Here is a 16,165-nt window from a genome sequence, read left to right as displayed (position 1 = left end):
GGGTCTGGCATCTTACCGCCTGGCTTCGAATCCTGCTTCGCTATCAGTGGGTGTAGGCACACAAGCGAGTCATTTACATTTCTGCACTTCAGGTTCCTCTTTATAAAATGAAGATAATCATTGTGCTTTATAAAATTCTGTGAGGGTTAAATGCACGTGAAGTGCCTAAGACTGAAGAGTATATGATTGCAGTTATTGTTACCACAGTGGATAGAGAACCAGCTAAGAGCGAAAACTAGACTTTCTTCTGCCCTAACCTGATGCATAACTGGTGAGAGGTTCTGAGAATTACGTATGTATTCTTCTCCTTTGTGATGCTATCATATAAAGTGGCTCTCTCCATTGTGCCAGAGAGACTTCTTTCTTATGGATTTCCCTAAGGCAGCAGAAAAAAAAGTGTTTATTTTAGGGAATGTAATTCCCTAGAGCTACATGCCTTTTCCATTTCCTTATTTTTTCATTAACTTTCCTAAGGAACTCCCAGGCTCAAATTCTTAGATATTTTTTGAGTCTTTCCTCTCTCTGTTCCTTTCTCTGGTCCATTCACTCATCCCCAAAGCCACTGCTTTTCCTCTCAGATGCTCTCTCTCTCATCTATTTCTTCTTAACCGCGATCATTGTTCTTACTATTATTAACTATGTCTGATCTATTTTAATCATCTACTAATTTGTCTCCTGCTCTCCAGGAAAGCCCTATTATCATCCATCATGCATACTTCTGAAAAATCCATCATCCTGAAACGTTCCTTTCAACTGGGTACCTCCACGGTCAGATACTTTCATGTGTTCCTGCAGAGTAAAACGAGGTTCTTGATCCAGGACTGTAAGGATGTTTATAAACTGGTCCCAGCCTTCCTTTATCAGTTTATATTCCCCAACTCCTTTGCCAAACATGCTTCTTGAGCCAGATTGCATATTCAATGCCCCCTTTGCCTGACTGCTTCATTCTCACTCTGAACTGTTACCCAAGTCGTTTTCTTAGTCTGGGATGCCCTGAACTCTCCTTTCTATCCAATTACTACTCAGTCTTGATGGAAATCTAAAGTGCTTCTTTTCCCCCCGTAGCTCTTCCTGACTCCACACCACTTTAGCCACAAGTATTGATACATATACCCCGCTTTGAAAAAATTCCATATACATTTTTTAAGGAATTCACCTGATTTTTGTAAGGTATCTTTTATACCTACAAAGCCACCAACTTATCCATCTACCTGTCCATCCGTCCATCCATCCATCCATCCCTCCCTCATCTCCAACAATTAAATTATAAACTACTTGAGGGCAGATCCTATTACTTAACATTATTTTGGGAAGCTTCCCTCCCTCATCCTCTAATTTAGTACTGTATTTAGAACATAGCTTGGGCTCAATAAACATTTTTTTTTAATTACAGAAAAAATATCAGATAACATATAATTAAATATTAATATAAATACAATGAAATGCTAAGTATTACTGGCTCTAACAAGTTTTCCTCACCTCCCATTTTGAGTTAGGTTCCTCTGTGCTTTCATGGCAATCTGTAAGCCCTTTCATAGTCTTATCCTCATACTTCATTGTAATTATTTGTTTACCTGTCTGTCAGCCCAAGTTACATCTTGGGCTGTATGAATGAGTAAAATGAATGAATGAATGAGTAAAATGAATTGAGTGAATGAGTAAAATGAATGAATGAATGAGTAAAATGAATGAATGAATGAGTAAAATGAATTGAATGAATGAGTAAAATGAATGAATGAATGTCAAAATAGACACTACACATTTGGGTCATCTGAACCGATGGAAATCTTATTTAATATTACCCAGCGTTAAATATGACTTAAAAGGTCAGCCTGTCGTCATCTGCCCATCATGTTCTGAATTTGTCTACCAATGACCTCAATTATAGATCACTAGTGTTGCTACCTGAAATCATTAAAAATATCTAGACACATTCACAAGGTTTAATATTTGTGAAATGCATAATAGATGAGTGCATTCATTTATCTACCCAAATCATTTTTCACTAAATAAATATTTGTTTGCTGCATAGATTGCCAAGGTCCTGGGCATAATCTTTTCCTTCTATTTAATACCTTCCTTCTAATACCAGCAGAAGTAGCTGTGGGTACAAATTCTCCTTTGACTATAAGCTCCCTGTTTTTGCACAACGACCATCTATTCTCCTGGCAGAGGCAGACCGTTCTTGTCCTGGACAAAAGACTGTAGAAGAGCAGAGGAAATAGCAGTGATTCACAGAGTAACCAGGCTGGGCCCTGAGGCACAGCGACTTTCTAATAATAATATTGCCGGTATTTATTTCCTCTCTACGTGAGTTTTAGAAGAGAGGTAGAATTCAGTGATGCTCACATTAATTTTAGTTTATGAAAAGATCAGTCATCCCAGCAAATGTTCATTTTCACTGAGCATCTCAGTGGTACATACCAGTGGTTTTAAATCAGGAGCCTACGTCAGGATAACTTGGGCAAATGATCTAAATACACATTTCCTGACCTCCCTACTCACGCACAGCAGGGAACACTGGATAGATGATGGGGTGGTATGAGGTGGGGTCTATGCTTTTTAAAAGTCCCCCAATGCTTTTTTTTTTTTTTTTTTTTTGCGGTACGCGGGCCTCTCACTGCTGTGGCCTCTCCCGTTGCGGAGCACAAGCTCTGGACGCGCAGGCTCAGCGGCCATGGTTCACGGGCCCAGCCGCTCCGCGGCATGTGGGATCTTCCCAGACCGGGGCACAAACCCGTGTCCCCTGCATCGGCAGGCGGACTCTCAACCACTGCGCCACCAGGGAAGCCCCTCCCAAAGCCTTTTTATACCACTCCTCTCAATAAGAAACAGTAATAAATAAGAAAAGATACAGTCTATGTTTTGACTGGATTAGCCAAAATTTATATATATATAAAGACTTGGTGAATATTTGGTAAATGGATAAAATATTATTGAGATTATTGACTTCCACTTTTGTAGAATAATATTTATATAGTACTTTATTCACAACTCTCTCATGTACTTTACCTCATTTCATACTCAAAAACTCTCAATGAGATAACTAGAAACGATTTTCTTCCTATTCTCCAGATGAGAAAACTAAGGATTTAGGAAGTTAAAAGAACTGGGCCAATGTCTTCCAGCAAATGAGTAGCAGAGCAAGGACTGAAAATATATAGTTCGAACCCTTAAAAAGCTAGAATTTACTCATTATTCCCTGAAGAACTGCAAAATTCTTCTCCTTGGTAATAATGTGGATTACCTGCATATTTTGAATCCGTCTGCTATTATGAACCCAGATAACCTGAATTCTAGACCTAGATCTGCCCCTTTCCTGCCGAGTCACCCTGGGCAAGCCACTTCCCAGGTCCATGTGGGGTCCACCATACGCAGCCCAAGTCCATACGCCCTCCCAGCTTGGTTGTTGACCGTATCATGTGGCTCGACGTAAAGCTGACATTAACTCAGTCGAAGATTTTCTGGAGCTTGTGCAACCTTAGTTTCCTTAGGATATCTTTTAAAAATAAGTATTTGGGGGCTTCCCTGGTGGCGCAGTGGTTGAGAGTCCGCCGGCCGACACAGGGGACACGGGTTCGTGGCCCGGTCCGGGAAGATCCCACATGCCGCGGAGCGGCTGGGCCCGTGAGCCATGGCCGCTGAGCCTGCGCGTCCGGAGCCTGTGCTCCGCGACGGGAGAGGCCACAGCGGTGAGAGGCCCGCATACCGCAAAAAAAAAAAAAAAGTTCTTATGGACAAATATCACTTGGCCCAAGAAAGCAGAAGGGATGAAGATCCACTAAGCTGGCTGCTTGGGGCTGGCCCTAGGCTTAAGGTAAACATGACCTTTCGGCTTCCTGATGGAATCAACAAGATGATAAAGAATAGGATTCAAGTCAGATGCTCTGCACAAGAGGGGGAAAAAATTGCATTGAGCTAAAACATACTCTATTCACAGGAACAAAGGACAGGGACAGTATACAGGGGATAAAGTCCTCCTACATCAGGGTCACCAACATAGGAGCTGCTCAGAGGACCATTAAAAGAGGACCTAGTTCAGTCAGCAAGGGATAATTGGTGAAAGGAATTAATCACTAGTAAATTTCCACAAAACATAGCTGTTACATATAAAACTACTACAGCTCTACTCCTAAAGACAAAAACTCTTTTAATTCCCGAGAAGAAGGCATCTTCTCCTCTGAGCACTCAGACAGAGATAAACACAATATTATCTTAAAATAGTTACAGCAGAAAGAGGAGCTTTGTATGATTTTGTAAACTGGCATAGAATGACTTGCAGAAACCAGCACATCATACAAAGAGAATGAGGTCTATAAAAGCCACACGATTAAAAAAAAATTCTGTCACTTCCTAATTATAACCATGAATCGGAAATGTCAGTGTTCTCAGTAGTCTCTATTTTCAAGTTACTGGCTGTACTGACTTTATTCTAAAAGACAAAACCATGTTTTTTTTTAGTTGGAACTTTTTTCTATTATCACCTGATCAATATGACCCCTGTGCTACAGTTGGTAATAGAACTATAGACTATGACATTGAATACCTCTTATAGTATAAGAAAAAACAAAGTGAACTTAGGAAAAATTGAAACTCATCACATTTTGATGTAAACATGTGGCTGAAAATAGTACAGAAACGGCTGCTTGTTTCTGAATAATACCTTCATTCATAATAAAATACATTGCTAAAAGGTCCTTTGCAAACGAAAACATGATCCCTTTCTTCTTGGCTGAATTTTACTCAGAAAAATGAGACACCTTTCAAAAAAGGAGCAATATTTTTAAAAGTAGTATATATTTTAAAATATTCATTTCCTCTAGTGTATTCAAACACCTACAGAATTATTAAATCTATCCCAACAGAACGTCAGAGCGAAAAAAAATCACACAAGAACAAATTTATTTAAAATGGTGAAGTCTAATCATGTTTCAATTATTACTCAATTTTACTTTTCACCCTTTTTCACCTTCAGTACTTGAAGGTCTTTGCAAATTTACCTAAAGTGATAAGGTGTGATTTCTAAATTTGTCACTTACATACGCCATTGAAGATACATTGAAGATACATAAACAGGATGCTTAAGACTTTATGTAAGATGTTAAAAAAAATTAATAAATAAAGTAATCAAATAAATTTTTAAAAAGAAAAAAATATTTTTCAATACTCAAAATAAATTCTCTATTAAATAATAAAAAAAAAGACTTTATGAGAACATGTTCCTACACACTATGCATTTAATGCACACAGGACCGATCAAGCATATGGGGGATTACACACATGACTTGAAGCCCCCTTCCTCCAGTACACCGCAGAAACTCCTCTTCTCTTTCATTGCTTCCAAAGCTTCCTTAAATTCCACTAAAGTTCACTGAATTCCACTTGCTCCACCTCTATGGACACCAGCAGAGTCCAAACCACCGTCATGTTCTGCCGAAACGACCACGACTGGCTCCCAAAGTCCCTCATCTTCTTCCCACCCACTGGCCAGCTACATTGGACCATGATCCTCCCTTCTGTGAATGGCTTCCAGAGCTTCTCCACAGACTTACATAAAATCCAAAGGCCTAGATGGAACCCTTGCTCATCTCCTCCACTGCCCACCTCATCCTCGATTTTCTCTGCCCTTCCCTAACCACACTACACTGGTTTCCTTATAAGGTCCACTGCACGTACCATCCTCTCTGTCTCAGTTGCCTTCTGCTGGCTCTTCTCAAGGCCGACTTCTCAACTTTCAAGTCTCTCCTTAAACCTCATCTCCTCCCAGAGCCTTCCTTGACCTTGAGTCTGCTCCCTGAACAGCTTCCCCTGTGTGGTCTCCTTCCCTGCACTTCATTTAGGCTCTGGTTAAAAAGGAAGAGTTATAACATGTACGTTAGTTTGTTGTTTAGATCTTCTCCTCCTGCATGCTAAGTTCTACAAGGACAAGGACTCTGGTTTGTTCATCATCACCACAAGTGCCTGACGCCAGGCTCTGTGCACGACACAGAGCAAATAAATATTTGTTGAAGGGAGAAGGACTAGGCCAGATTCACTGTAGAGCCAGCAGTGCTTCCCCACCACACACTCTTCCACCAGCTGAAGATGTTCAAGTCCCTTTTGCTCAATGGTACCTTCTCATCCGAAGCTGATTTGTCTTCATTGACCACACCTGCACTGAGATCAAAATTCAGGAGAATATGGAAAAAATTGAGTATGAAATCTGCAGAACTTCAGGAGCACAAAACACCAGGAGGCTCCGGGGGAGCAGAGGGGCAAGATCAGGGAAAATGGAGAAAAGCAGAGGCTAAATTCCAGCATCCACTGTCTCTCTCAGACCACTGAAAGGAGCCCCTGGATCCACGACAGAGGTGTGCCTGAGGTGGTGATGGTCTGCCAGTGGGTTGCCAGTTTTCAGTGTTAGCCATGGACCTTCTTCCATCTGCTACTAGTGCAAGACACAAAGCTCTGGGCATCAGTACACACAGCCTGAAGATCACGTGTGGTGAGTGGACCTTAAAAGCACAGTGACACAATGACAAGGGCTGCTGTCCAACTGTTTACAACTTCAAAGACAATTTTGTCTACTCTGTTATCTACTGCAATATTGATATATAATTTTGCTGTTAGATACGTGATTTTTAATGAAAAATCATATTTTCAAGTATACACATATATGTAGATTTCCCATACTATTATGGGAAAAGTAAATATATTAATACATATTTTTCTCAGTTATATTTTTGGTCCTCAAGGTTGACTATTTTAAAATTAGGTTAACTATAAGCTGCCACATTTCCATGATTAAATTAATTCTAGTCCCATACATGTTGATCTTCAGAAGTCCCTATGTTATAATCAAATCTGAACAAAGATTGTTGTTGCTGAAACAAGCCATGCCCTTGAGATCTGAAAAACTATGTCTCTTAAAAGAAAAATATGGAGGCAGGCTCCCTGTCAATTCAAGGTTGACTCATCTGAAGCTGTGAGAAGGGAAAAGAACAGTGTGTGTGACACACATGCCCAAGTCAAAAGCCTCAAGGCAGATGGTACCGGATGACCCAGTCCAAGACGTGAGTTACCACTGCACAGAGAGAACAATTCTGGAAAAGAGGAAGTAGAAAGGACAAAGACCGAGTGGCCAAGGAAAATCCCGAGACTCAACAATCTGAATTTTTACCCAGACATAAATTCATTTTTTGTTAAATGAATGAAATTGATAATTAATTACAGGACTTACAAACGTCTAACTAACAAAACAAAAGAAAAATAGGTAAAAATAAAAAACAGTGTATCAAAACCAGTTTCTCAGTTTTTCTAAAGGTAATCAGAGAAACCCAAACCAAGGAATCTCAACAGTATTCAGGAACTTGTATCTACAAGGTCTTTTAGATACTAACTTCCTTTCTGATTGGTCTTTAACTATACAGAACCTAGACTCTGAGGTTACACTGGTAATTTTTATATGATTAAATCAGTCCTGCGCGCGCACACACACACACACACACACACACACACACACACACACAGAGGAGAGAGAGAGAGAGAGAGAGAGAGAGAGAGAGAATGTTAAGTTTATTTTCTGAAAATTAGAAAGCAAAAGTATCTATAACCTCAAATCATGAAAGGTTCAAGAGTTAAATAGAACTGACTTTTGAATGTCAGTTGTTCTGAAGATGTGGGGATTTCATATGATACAGTTACCTATACATACATACACAATGATACAGACCCATTACAAATGTTCAAACAAGAAGGAACTTAATAAACATTTTTAAAAGAAACTTACAACAAAGAGAAGATGATGGCACCACTGGTGAAGTCTACCAAACATCTGATGAAAAATTATCTTTCACAAACTTTTCCTAAATAGAAGAGTAGGGAATACTTCCAAGTTCATTCTATGAGGCTAGTATCACCCTGATACCTAAATCAAAGACATCACAGGAAAACTACAGACCAGTACCCCTTATAAATACTTACACAAAAATCTTCAAAAATACTAGCAAATCAAATAAAGCAACAAATAAAATGGATAGCCAAGTGGGAATGCAAAATTGTCTCAACATATGAAAATAAAGCAGTACACCGTATTGATAAGATAAAAGACAGAAAAGCACATTATTATCTCAATAGGTGCAGAACAAGCAGTTGAGAAAATCCAACATCCTTTCATGTTATGAACACTCAACATACTAGAAATGGAATGAAACTTTCTAAACCTGATAAAGAATATATACTAAAACCCCATGACTAATATCATATTTAATAGGGAGAGACTGAAAGCTTTCCCCCTAGTATCAGGAGCAAGACAGATATGTCTGCAATCACCACTTTTTGACATCTGGATGTCCACATGCAAAAGAATGAAATTGGATCCCTACCTCACACCATATATGAAAAGTAACTCAAAATGGATCAAATACCTAAATGTACAAGCTAAAACTAAAACTCTAAAACTTCTTTCTTTTAGAAAACCTAGGGGTAAATCTTTATGACCTTGAATTTGATAATAATTTCTTAGATAAAACACCAAAGCTACAAGTAACCAATGGAACAGAGAACTATTCAACTTCATCAAAATTAAAAACTTGTGTTTCAAGATACTATTAAGAAAATGAAAAGACAACTCACTAAATGGGAGAAAATATTTGCAAATCATTTATCTGACAAAGATATTGTACCCATCATACATAAAAAAAACTCTTACAACTCAACAATGAAGACAAATAACGCAATTAAGAATGGACAAAAGATTAAATCAATATTTATCCAAAGAAGCAATACGAATAGCTAAAGAGCACACGATAAGATACTAAGCATCATTATTCATTAGGGAAATACAAATCAAAACCACAATAAGATAACCATTCACACACGCCACACCTACAAGATGACTATAACTAAAAAGACTGACAATAACAAGTGTTGACAGGATGTAGAGAAATTGGAATCCTCTTACATTGCTGGTAGGAACGTAAAATGGTGCAGCTATTTTGAAACACAGCGTGACAGTTCCTAAAAAATGTAAACATATAGTTGCCAAATGACTCAGGAGTTTCATTCCTAGGTTTATACTTAAGAGAACTGAGAACACACGTCCACTCAAAAACTTGTACATAAATGTTAAAAGCTGCTTTATACAGCATACAAATTGGAAACAACCCAAATGTCCATTAACAGATGGATAAATTAAAAAGTGGTATATACATACAATGGAATACTATTGGACAATAAAAGGAATGAAGTACTGATACTTGCTGTAACATGGATGAATCTTGAAAATATTATGCTAAATGATGAAAACCAGACATAAATAATCGCATATTATATGATTCAGTTTATATTAAATGTCTAGAATAGGCAAATCCACAGAGACAGAAAGTAGGTTCGTTTCTAGAAGCTGGGTTTTGAGGGGAATAGGGAATAGTGCTAGTGGACATTAGGTTTCTTTTTGGAGTGATCAAAATATTCTGAAATTACATAGTGGTGACAGTTGCACAATTTTGTAAAAGCTAGTAACTTTTACACTTTGAAAAGTTGAACTGTATGTATGGCATATTAATTTTTTCTTACTTTTGAAAAGCAGTCAATCACCAACAAAAACAAAGGAAAACCAAAAAAAGACTGAACAGAAATATGATCTATGTACCTCTCTGGATTCGACGTATTCCTGATCATGTCACCGTCCACAGGAATGTAAACATTGTTTGTCTAAACATAGTTTTCCCTTGGCTATATACTCTTTTTCTAGATTTCTGCTTTCACATTCCAACTTTAGCATTTCTAATGTGACCAGCCATCCCAGTTTTCCCAGGACTGAGGGGGGGGTTCCCAGGACATGAGACTTTCAGCAGTAAAACATGGAAAGTTCCAGGAAAACTGAGACAAGCTTGTTCTTGTCTGATTTTGTATAATTTACTTAATTCCTTTTCTCTTTGTCCTGTGATGTTATCTATCCTGCCCCTTCCATTCTTTCCTTCAAACTGACACCTTCTCCCTGTGCTACTTCTTTTTTTTTAATCTTAAAGTATTTTAATAATGAAGTTATTTCTAAAATTCACTTTTTGGAGACATAAAATTAGTCTTATAGAAGACATACTTTTTAAGCTCTGTAAAACAACTTTGAAATTAAATTAAATTTATCATAAACTATTTTCTATTAAATATGTTTTAATTTTATTTTTTATTGGCGTATACTTGATTTACAATGTTGTAGTAGGTTCAGGCTTATGGCAGTGATTCAGATATATATATATATTCAAATTCTTTTCCCTTATAGGTTATTACAAAATATCGAGTATAGTTCTCCGTGGTATTTCATTTATGTTAATGGTTTTATTATAAAGTAATTGTTCACAAATTAGTATAACTCATCTAAGTCTCTCTTGAGTTTGAGGTATGAATAGCCAACTGTCTTTGGATGTTTCAATCAGAGATATCTTTGGACACTAATACATACATCTAATGCTAAATCTAAACTAGTTTTACTGCCTAAATTAACTCTCTTCCTGACATGATCACATCCACTCAATCTCTTGAGATAAAGTGAGTTATCTCCTCTTCACTTTGCTGTATTATCACAGCTAATGAATCACTGTACCCTAATTACACCACCCAGCAAACATTCTCAAATCTGCCCTACCCGCTACCTCTCCTGCTTAGACCTGCTTCCATCCATGGCTGGAATTGATGAGTAGACAAACGTTTCTCAGACTTTTAAAATCCATGATCACTTTGAAAAACTCAAAAACCCCATAATGTTATGTCAACTTTCAAATATCGTATTAAAAATAAAACCAAAGACAAGACCCAACATGTAGCTTATGTCCTCCAAGTTAGAACAGTGTCCTCTTCTTCAGAGATGTCGGCGCTGCACCTTCTGAATCCTTTATTTCTCTCCCACTCACCATCCGTCACACACGCACTCTCACCCACACAAGCAGACAACATACAGATATGCACACGTGGACGCTCACAGGCTTCAGCAGTGAGTACATGTTGTAAATCATCCCCCACAAGCTGACGTTTCGGGGCCTCCAGGCAACTGTTTCCTCCTTCTGGAGACCGTATTCTAAAACTGCTTCCTATTCAACGACTCATCCTTCAAAATTCATATGAACCGTCGCAGGCTCTGAAAGTCCTTCTCTGATCCCGTCAACCCCAAGGAGATTGAATCATTTTCTCTGTTTTAAACATACTTCTAATGTTGCAGATATCATGTAGTAATACTATTGAGTGGATTACGTAATGCTGCCCCCAACTTGGGAAGGAACTGCTTTATCTATGCATCTTATACCTGAGGAATAGCAGCCATCAAACTCAATTTATTGAACTCCACTAATGTTTTTAGTATATTTATTACTTTAAGTGATGACAACTTAGGCAGCATTTTTAAAATATGGGACATTTTAATAACTGAGAAAAGAATCTTCCGAGAGTTTACACACACAGTTATCAAAATATAAAGTATATTGACATGTGCAGCCATCAACCTAGACTTGCAAAATAGAAGATACAAGTGACCCAAGTACAGTCACCCTACTCCCTATCCACCCACTAATAATCTATCTCTGTTTTCCTACTCACTATGCACAATCAACACCTCCTTCTCCGGACTTCTCATTTTCTCATCACACCTATAGAAATAGAGTATTTCCACCCACTTATATGCTAAAACTGCTATGGCAAATGCCACCAATGACCCCACTGTGGCCAAATCCAATGCACATTTTTTTAATCTCTTAAATTATTGATTTTCTGTGGCATTTGCTACTGTTGGGCATCCTTCCTGAGTCCTTCTACCACCGTGGTTTCTCCTGCTTCTTTGACCATTATTTCTCAGCTGAGCCACGGGAGCTTCTTCTTTCACCTACTCCTTAAGCATTGGTTTTACCCAGGTGCTCTGTTATTTTTTCCAACTCTGTACCCTTTGTGGATGTTATCTAGTTCCCCAGCTAACTGAGTGCTTCAGGTTCACGTACCCAACTTTTTCTTTGACAGGTACCCTTAGGTAATGCACGGGTGCCCCAAATCATCGTATCACAATCTGAACTCCTCACTGCCCAGCTACCCATAGGCCTGATTTGCTTTTTTATCTCCCCATCTCAGCTGGCGGTCCTCAATCAACCAAACCATTGAAATGACAGCCCCCTAAGCTCTTTCCTTACAAAGCATATTCAATTGACAACTAAGCACCGCCTGTTTGCCTTCTTACTAAGCTCTTGAAATGTTTCCTTCCCACACCCTCTGCTACTCCTGTAGGTCAAGACCTTCTCTGGACTGTTGCAATAGTCTATTAATTGACTTGCTTATTTCCAGCTGTGTCCACATCCTGTTCATATTCCATTATCCCTACTTCTGCGAAAGTAAGTAATATATATTTTATATAAACACACACACAGTGCAAATCTGACTAATTAAAATCCATCAGTGCATCATCATAATTTAAACAAAAATAGGGTGAGCGAAGGGATTGTCAGAAAAGAGGATCCAGCAAGATGACAGCTGCTTCTTCTCAGCCACTCTATTCAGAGGGGCCACCAGGAAAGTCCCACTAGGTGCATGGTAAGTTACAACAAGATTTCCACAACTAAAGTCTACGGAGAGCAGAAACAAAGTAAGAAAAAACATTATCTAAAGTCTCATTGGCAAGGATGCCAATAGCTGTTTCACATCTAATAATTCCAGTTTTAAGTGGACATTGGAATAAGTGGGACCAATTAAAATGGAACCTCAATATGTGGAATAAAACACATCTTAAAATCAACTTTAATTCCTCAAAGAACTTGCCCCAAAGTTGCTTGAATCCTAATATAAGTGAAATGTTTTCTAATGCCTAGAACGTGAGATGGAAAGTGGGGATCATTACATTTTTTATGAATTATCAACCGAAGTTCCACCATCAGGAAAAAGGCTTTATAGCTAGAACATTTATAGAAAAAAAATGGCAACATCATTAAGAGTACTTCCTCCAACTTAGAACTTTAAAAAATGTAATTATAAACCATTTTTACTGTGGCTAAATCTAAATTATTTGTATTCCTTGAAAAGTGCTGACTAAATGTAGAAGACAATATTCGAGTATACTTATTGAGATAAAGTCCATAACCCATCTATGGAGCCTCTTGAAATTTATTTACCAAAATTTTTTATCCTAAAACATAAATAATTTTGAATCTGTGATTGTATGTAACATACAAAATATAAGCATTTAAACGTCGTATTTAATTTCAGTCTTCGCCAATGGGAATAAAACCGACATAGCAAAAGAATTACAAAAATTTACTTTTCTTCTCATAGCCTTTTGACAATCTTCTTACTTTATTTTGGTTTTATTTCAAAGAATTCTCAGACAGCTAAAAAAACCTATAGAAAATCACTCTCAAGACACATTTCTTCAATGGCTTTTGCAAAAAAACTTGGAAGGAGACATTTCCCCGGTAGTAACTACTTGGCTGTAGTGGCTATTATAACAGCACTGCTGAGACATTTTCAGGAAATGTTTAATTTTTCTTACCAGGAGCATAATTCTTTTCAAAAGATTGAATATATCTTGCTACTCCGCAGAATTTTAAAGCTCTTCAAGTGTCATCTCATCAAAACCCACATTTTCAACATAGTTTACTTATTTGGTTTCTCCTCTAGTTCCCTTAGGTTGGTCATTTAACCCTTCATGTATCCACACTCGGGGTTACAATAACAAAAACAAAACCAATGGGCCATCCCTCTTTTAGATTGTCCCTTACCTTTAAATGACCCAGTGCGAGGTTGGCCATGAACTAGCTGTGTACTTCCCTTATTCACAACAAGGAAAGTAGCCCTTTCTGTATCTTTTCTCCATATTCCTAGAGTCTTAGGCTCCGATCCACATACATTCTAAATCCAAAATGTATAGAATTTCTGACACCCTAGAGCCCTAAAAAATGTGTCTCTTTCCTCTAATTAGCTTTATGCTTCCCATATGACATTAGAAACAGCACTTAATAAAGATGCTTGATACACAGAGCTCCTGTTTCCAGATCATTTTATCTAATTCAATAGTAGCTTTTTACCCCCCAGAGACCCCAGAGGAGCCACAGTTCGTACACCCGCATGCAGTGTAAATGAATACATATGTAACCAGTGATGTGTGTAAGAGACGACATTTTCAGTCAATAAAACCAATGCCATACTCACGGTGAAGGCTGGTGGGGCTGGTGTTCAACATTTCTTGGGGTTTTGCAGGCAGCAGGCTTCACCATGTCCCTGACCACACACCTGGGGCGCATGATAGACAGCACAATGCACTATTAATTATAAAACGGGGAGACACATCTGGAAATTAAACATGGTACTGAAAACAAGTCTAAGGGAAACTCTTTGCAAACCCCTTAATGTTAACCTGGAGTCCCTGGAAAGCCCTGGGGGTTGGAAACCTTCAACTCAGGCTTCCAAGAGCTCAGTTACACCCAGATGAAGTCCGTGCTGGCCTCGGTATTGGATTTCCCTTTTAGTACCAATAAAATGATCGTCAGCAGCCTTCCCCATAGGAGCAAGGCTACTAAAAGCTCTGGCCTCACTGTATGAAGACATCTGACAGCTTAAACATAGGAACGGCTGTTGTGTTTAAAACGCGCAGGACGTTCTGTGGCTTTGGCTATTTTGCTACAAGACACGGACTCTTGTTTCACACCCTTTATCATACACAGGTCTTTCTCTTTATGAAAAAAGAGATCTGAGAGCCTTCAAGACACCCCCCAAGTTCAAAATCCCTTCAAGCTAAGAAAAGAGGAAGAGTCAGAAGGAAATCTGCATAAATAAAGTGTGTGTATGTATGCGTGTGTGTGTAAAATAAATAGAGAAGATACCTGCATAGTGTGAAAATAAACAGGAAAAGGTCTTTGCGTCTTATGTTCTCCATCAAAGAATAAATAAATGCAGAGGATGGATCACAGCTCCAAAGGGCAGCAAGAGGAGATGCCTTTAGCCTCATGTCAACAGGGCTTACAGAGTGCTGGAGAGATTCATTGGCATAAACAAGAATACATCCCCTTCTGAGGCTGTCCTTGGATGGCTCAGATGTTCCTTCACTTCAAAAGCTTTGAAACAAACCTTGCTTTGAATAGGGAAGCCCTGATCATAAAGCTGGGGCCCTACATCTCAGACTTTGCTACATGGAAAAGCCCCTTAGGACACAGCATTCTCAACCATGAACCTGGTTAACGTTCATGGCAGCTTTGACTGCCCTTGGAGGTTTGACTACCCTGCTGATGTTTAAGGCCAGTCATGTTATTCCAGAAGTGGATCAGGGGTGAGGCAGTGGCAGATAAACTGCTTTCTCAGAGCTAAAAGCTGCACGGCAAAATTCTCCACTTCTGAAAGAAATGATACAGGGAAACATCGTGGACACAATGCATGGAAACGTGCACACACACACACACACACACACACACACACAGAGCTCATTCCAAACAAGATCAAGTGAGACTTAGAAATCAATGTGTAACGTGACGAGAAAAGAAAGCAGGGCCATTTCAAAGCCTTCCCTCCTGGGCTTAAAGGAAAGAAACACAGTATTTGTCTAGTGCAAGTGCTAAACTCTTAATGGACTGGTCACCAGTCAAAGGAGGAGAAGGTCACTCAGGCAGCAGGGTTCAGAGAACATTCAAGCAGGCAGTTGCCAGGGAGAAGTAATACCCCGGGGTTTCTGAGCTCTGAAATGTTAATATAACTTACACCAGTACAGCGCTCAGGAAGTTACATTTCATAGCACTGGGAAATCTTTAGCAATTCCCACTCAACTAAAAACAGCCCACGCGGTATGTTGAATCTACATGCACTGGTTTGCGAAAATATCGGAAATATCACCAACTTTGGAAAAAAATTTGAAGAATTGTATCTACGAGAAACCATACGCAACCTCTGTCTTAGTTCATTTCTTTTTTTCTTCCCCTAAAGATTCAGGTATTTAGACAAAGCTTTGGGAAAAAAAGAAATCTGTCACTTAGAGTTTTCCTTCAATATGCTTTTAAGGAACTCTTTCCGAATAACTGTGGAAGGTCAGCCAGCACGAAGGGTAGGTTTCTAAGCAAAACGCATTTGTGTGTGTGTGTGAAAGACCATGTCTACGTAAGGAAATTCTCATCTAATCTCAAGTACTCAGTGGTCTTGTTTTAAAACTATAATAGCTGGCATACTTCACCTG

At 38.7% G+C, this 16,165-nt stretch overlaps 1 protein-coding gene across 3 annotated transcripts in view; it reads right to left on the bottom strand.

Annotated features, from left to right (window-relative positions):
- Positions 1-16,165, bottom strand: part of LOC307195141 (regulating synaptic membrane exocytosis protein 1-like) — a gene marked incomplete at both ends in the record, with an annotated part of 196,126 nt that overhangs the window by 107,138 nt on the left and 72,823 nt on the right. For 2 of the 3 annotated variants that reach the window (XM_079939001.1, XM_079939002.1), the window contains one exon: positions 14,158-14,238. The exons of the other annotated variant lie outside the window; for it this stretch is intronic. In XM_079939001.1, the coding sequence (XP_079795127.1) occupies positions 14,158-14,238 (81 nt within the window). The remainder of the gene's footprint in view (positions 1-14,157; positions 14,239-16,165) is intronic. 3 annotated transcript variants of the gene reach the window in all.

Source organism: Stenella coeruleoalba (assembly GCF_951394435.1).
Source record: "Stenella coeruleoalba genome assembly, chromosome: 12".
NCBI classification, from domain to species: domain Eukaryota; kingdom Metazoa; phylum Chordata; class Mammalia; order Artiodactyla; family Delphinidae; genus Stenella; species Stenella coeruleoalba.
Note: the sequence above shows the minus strand (reverse complement) of the source record. Positions and strands in the feature narration are given on the sequence as shown.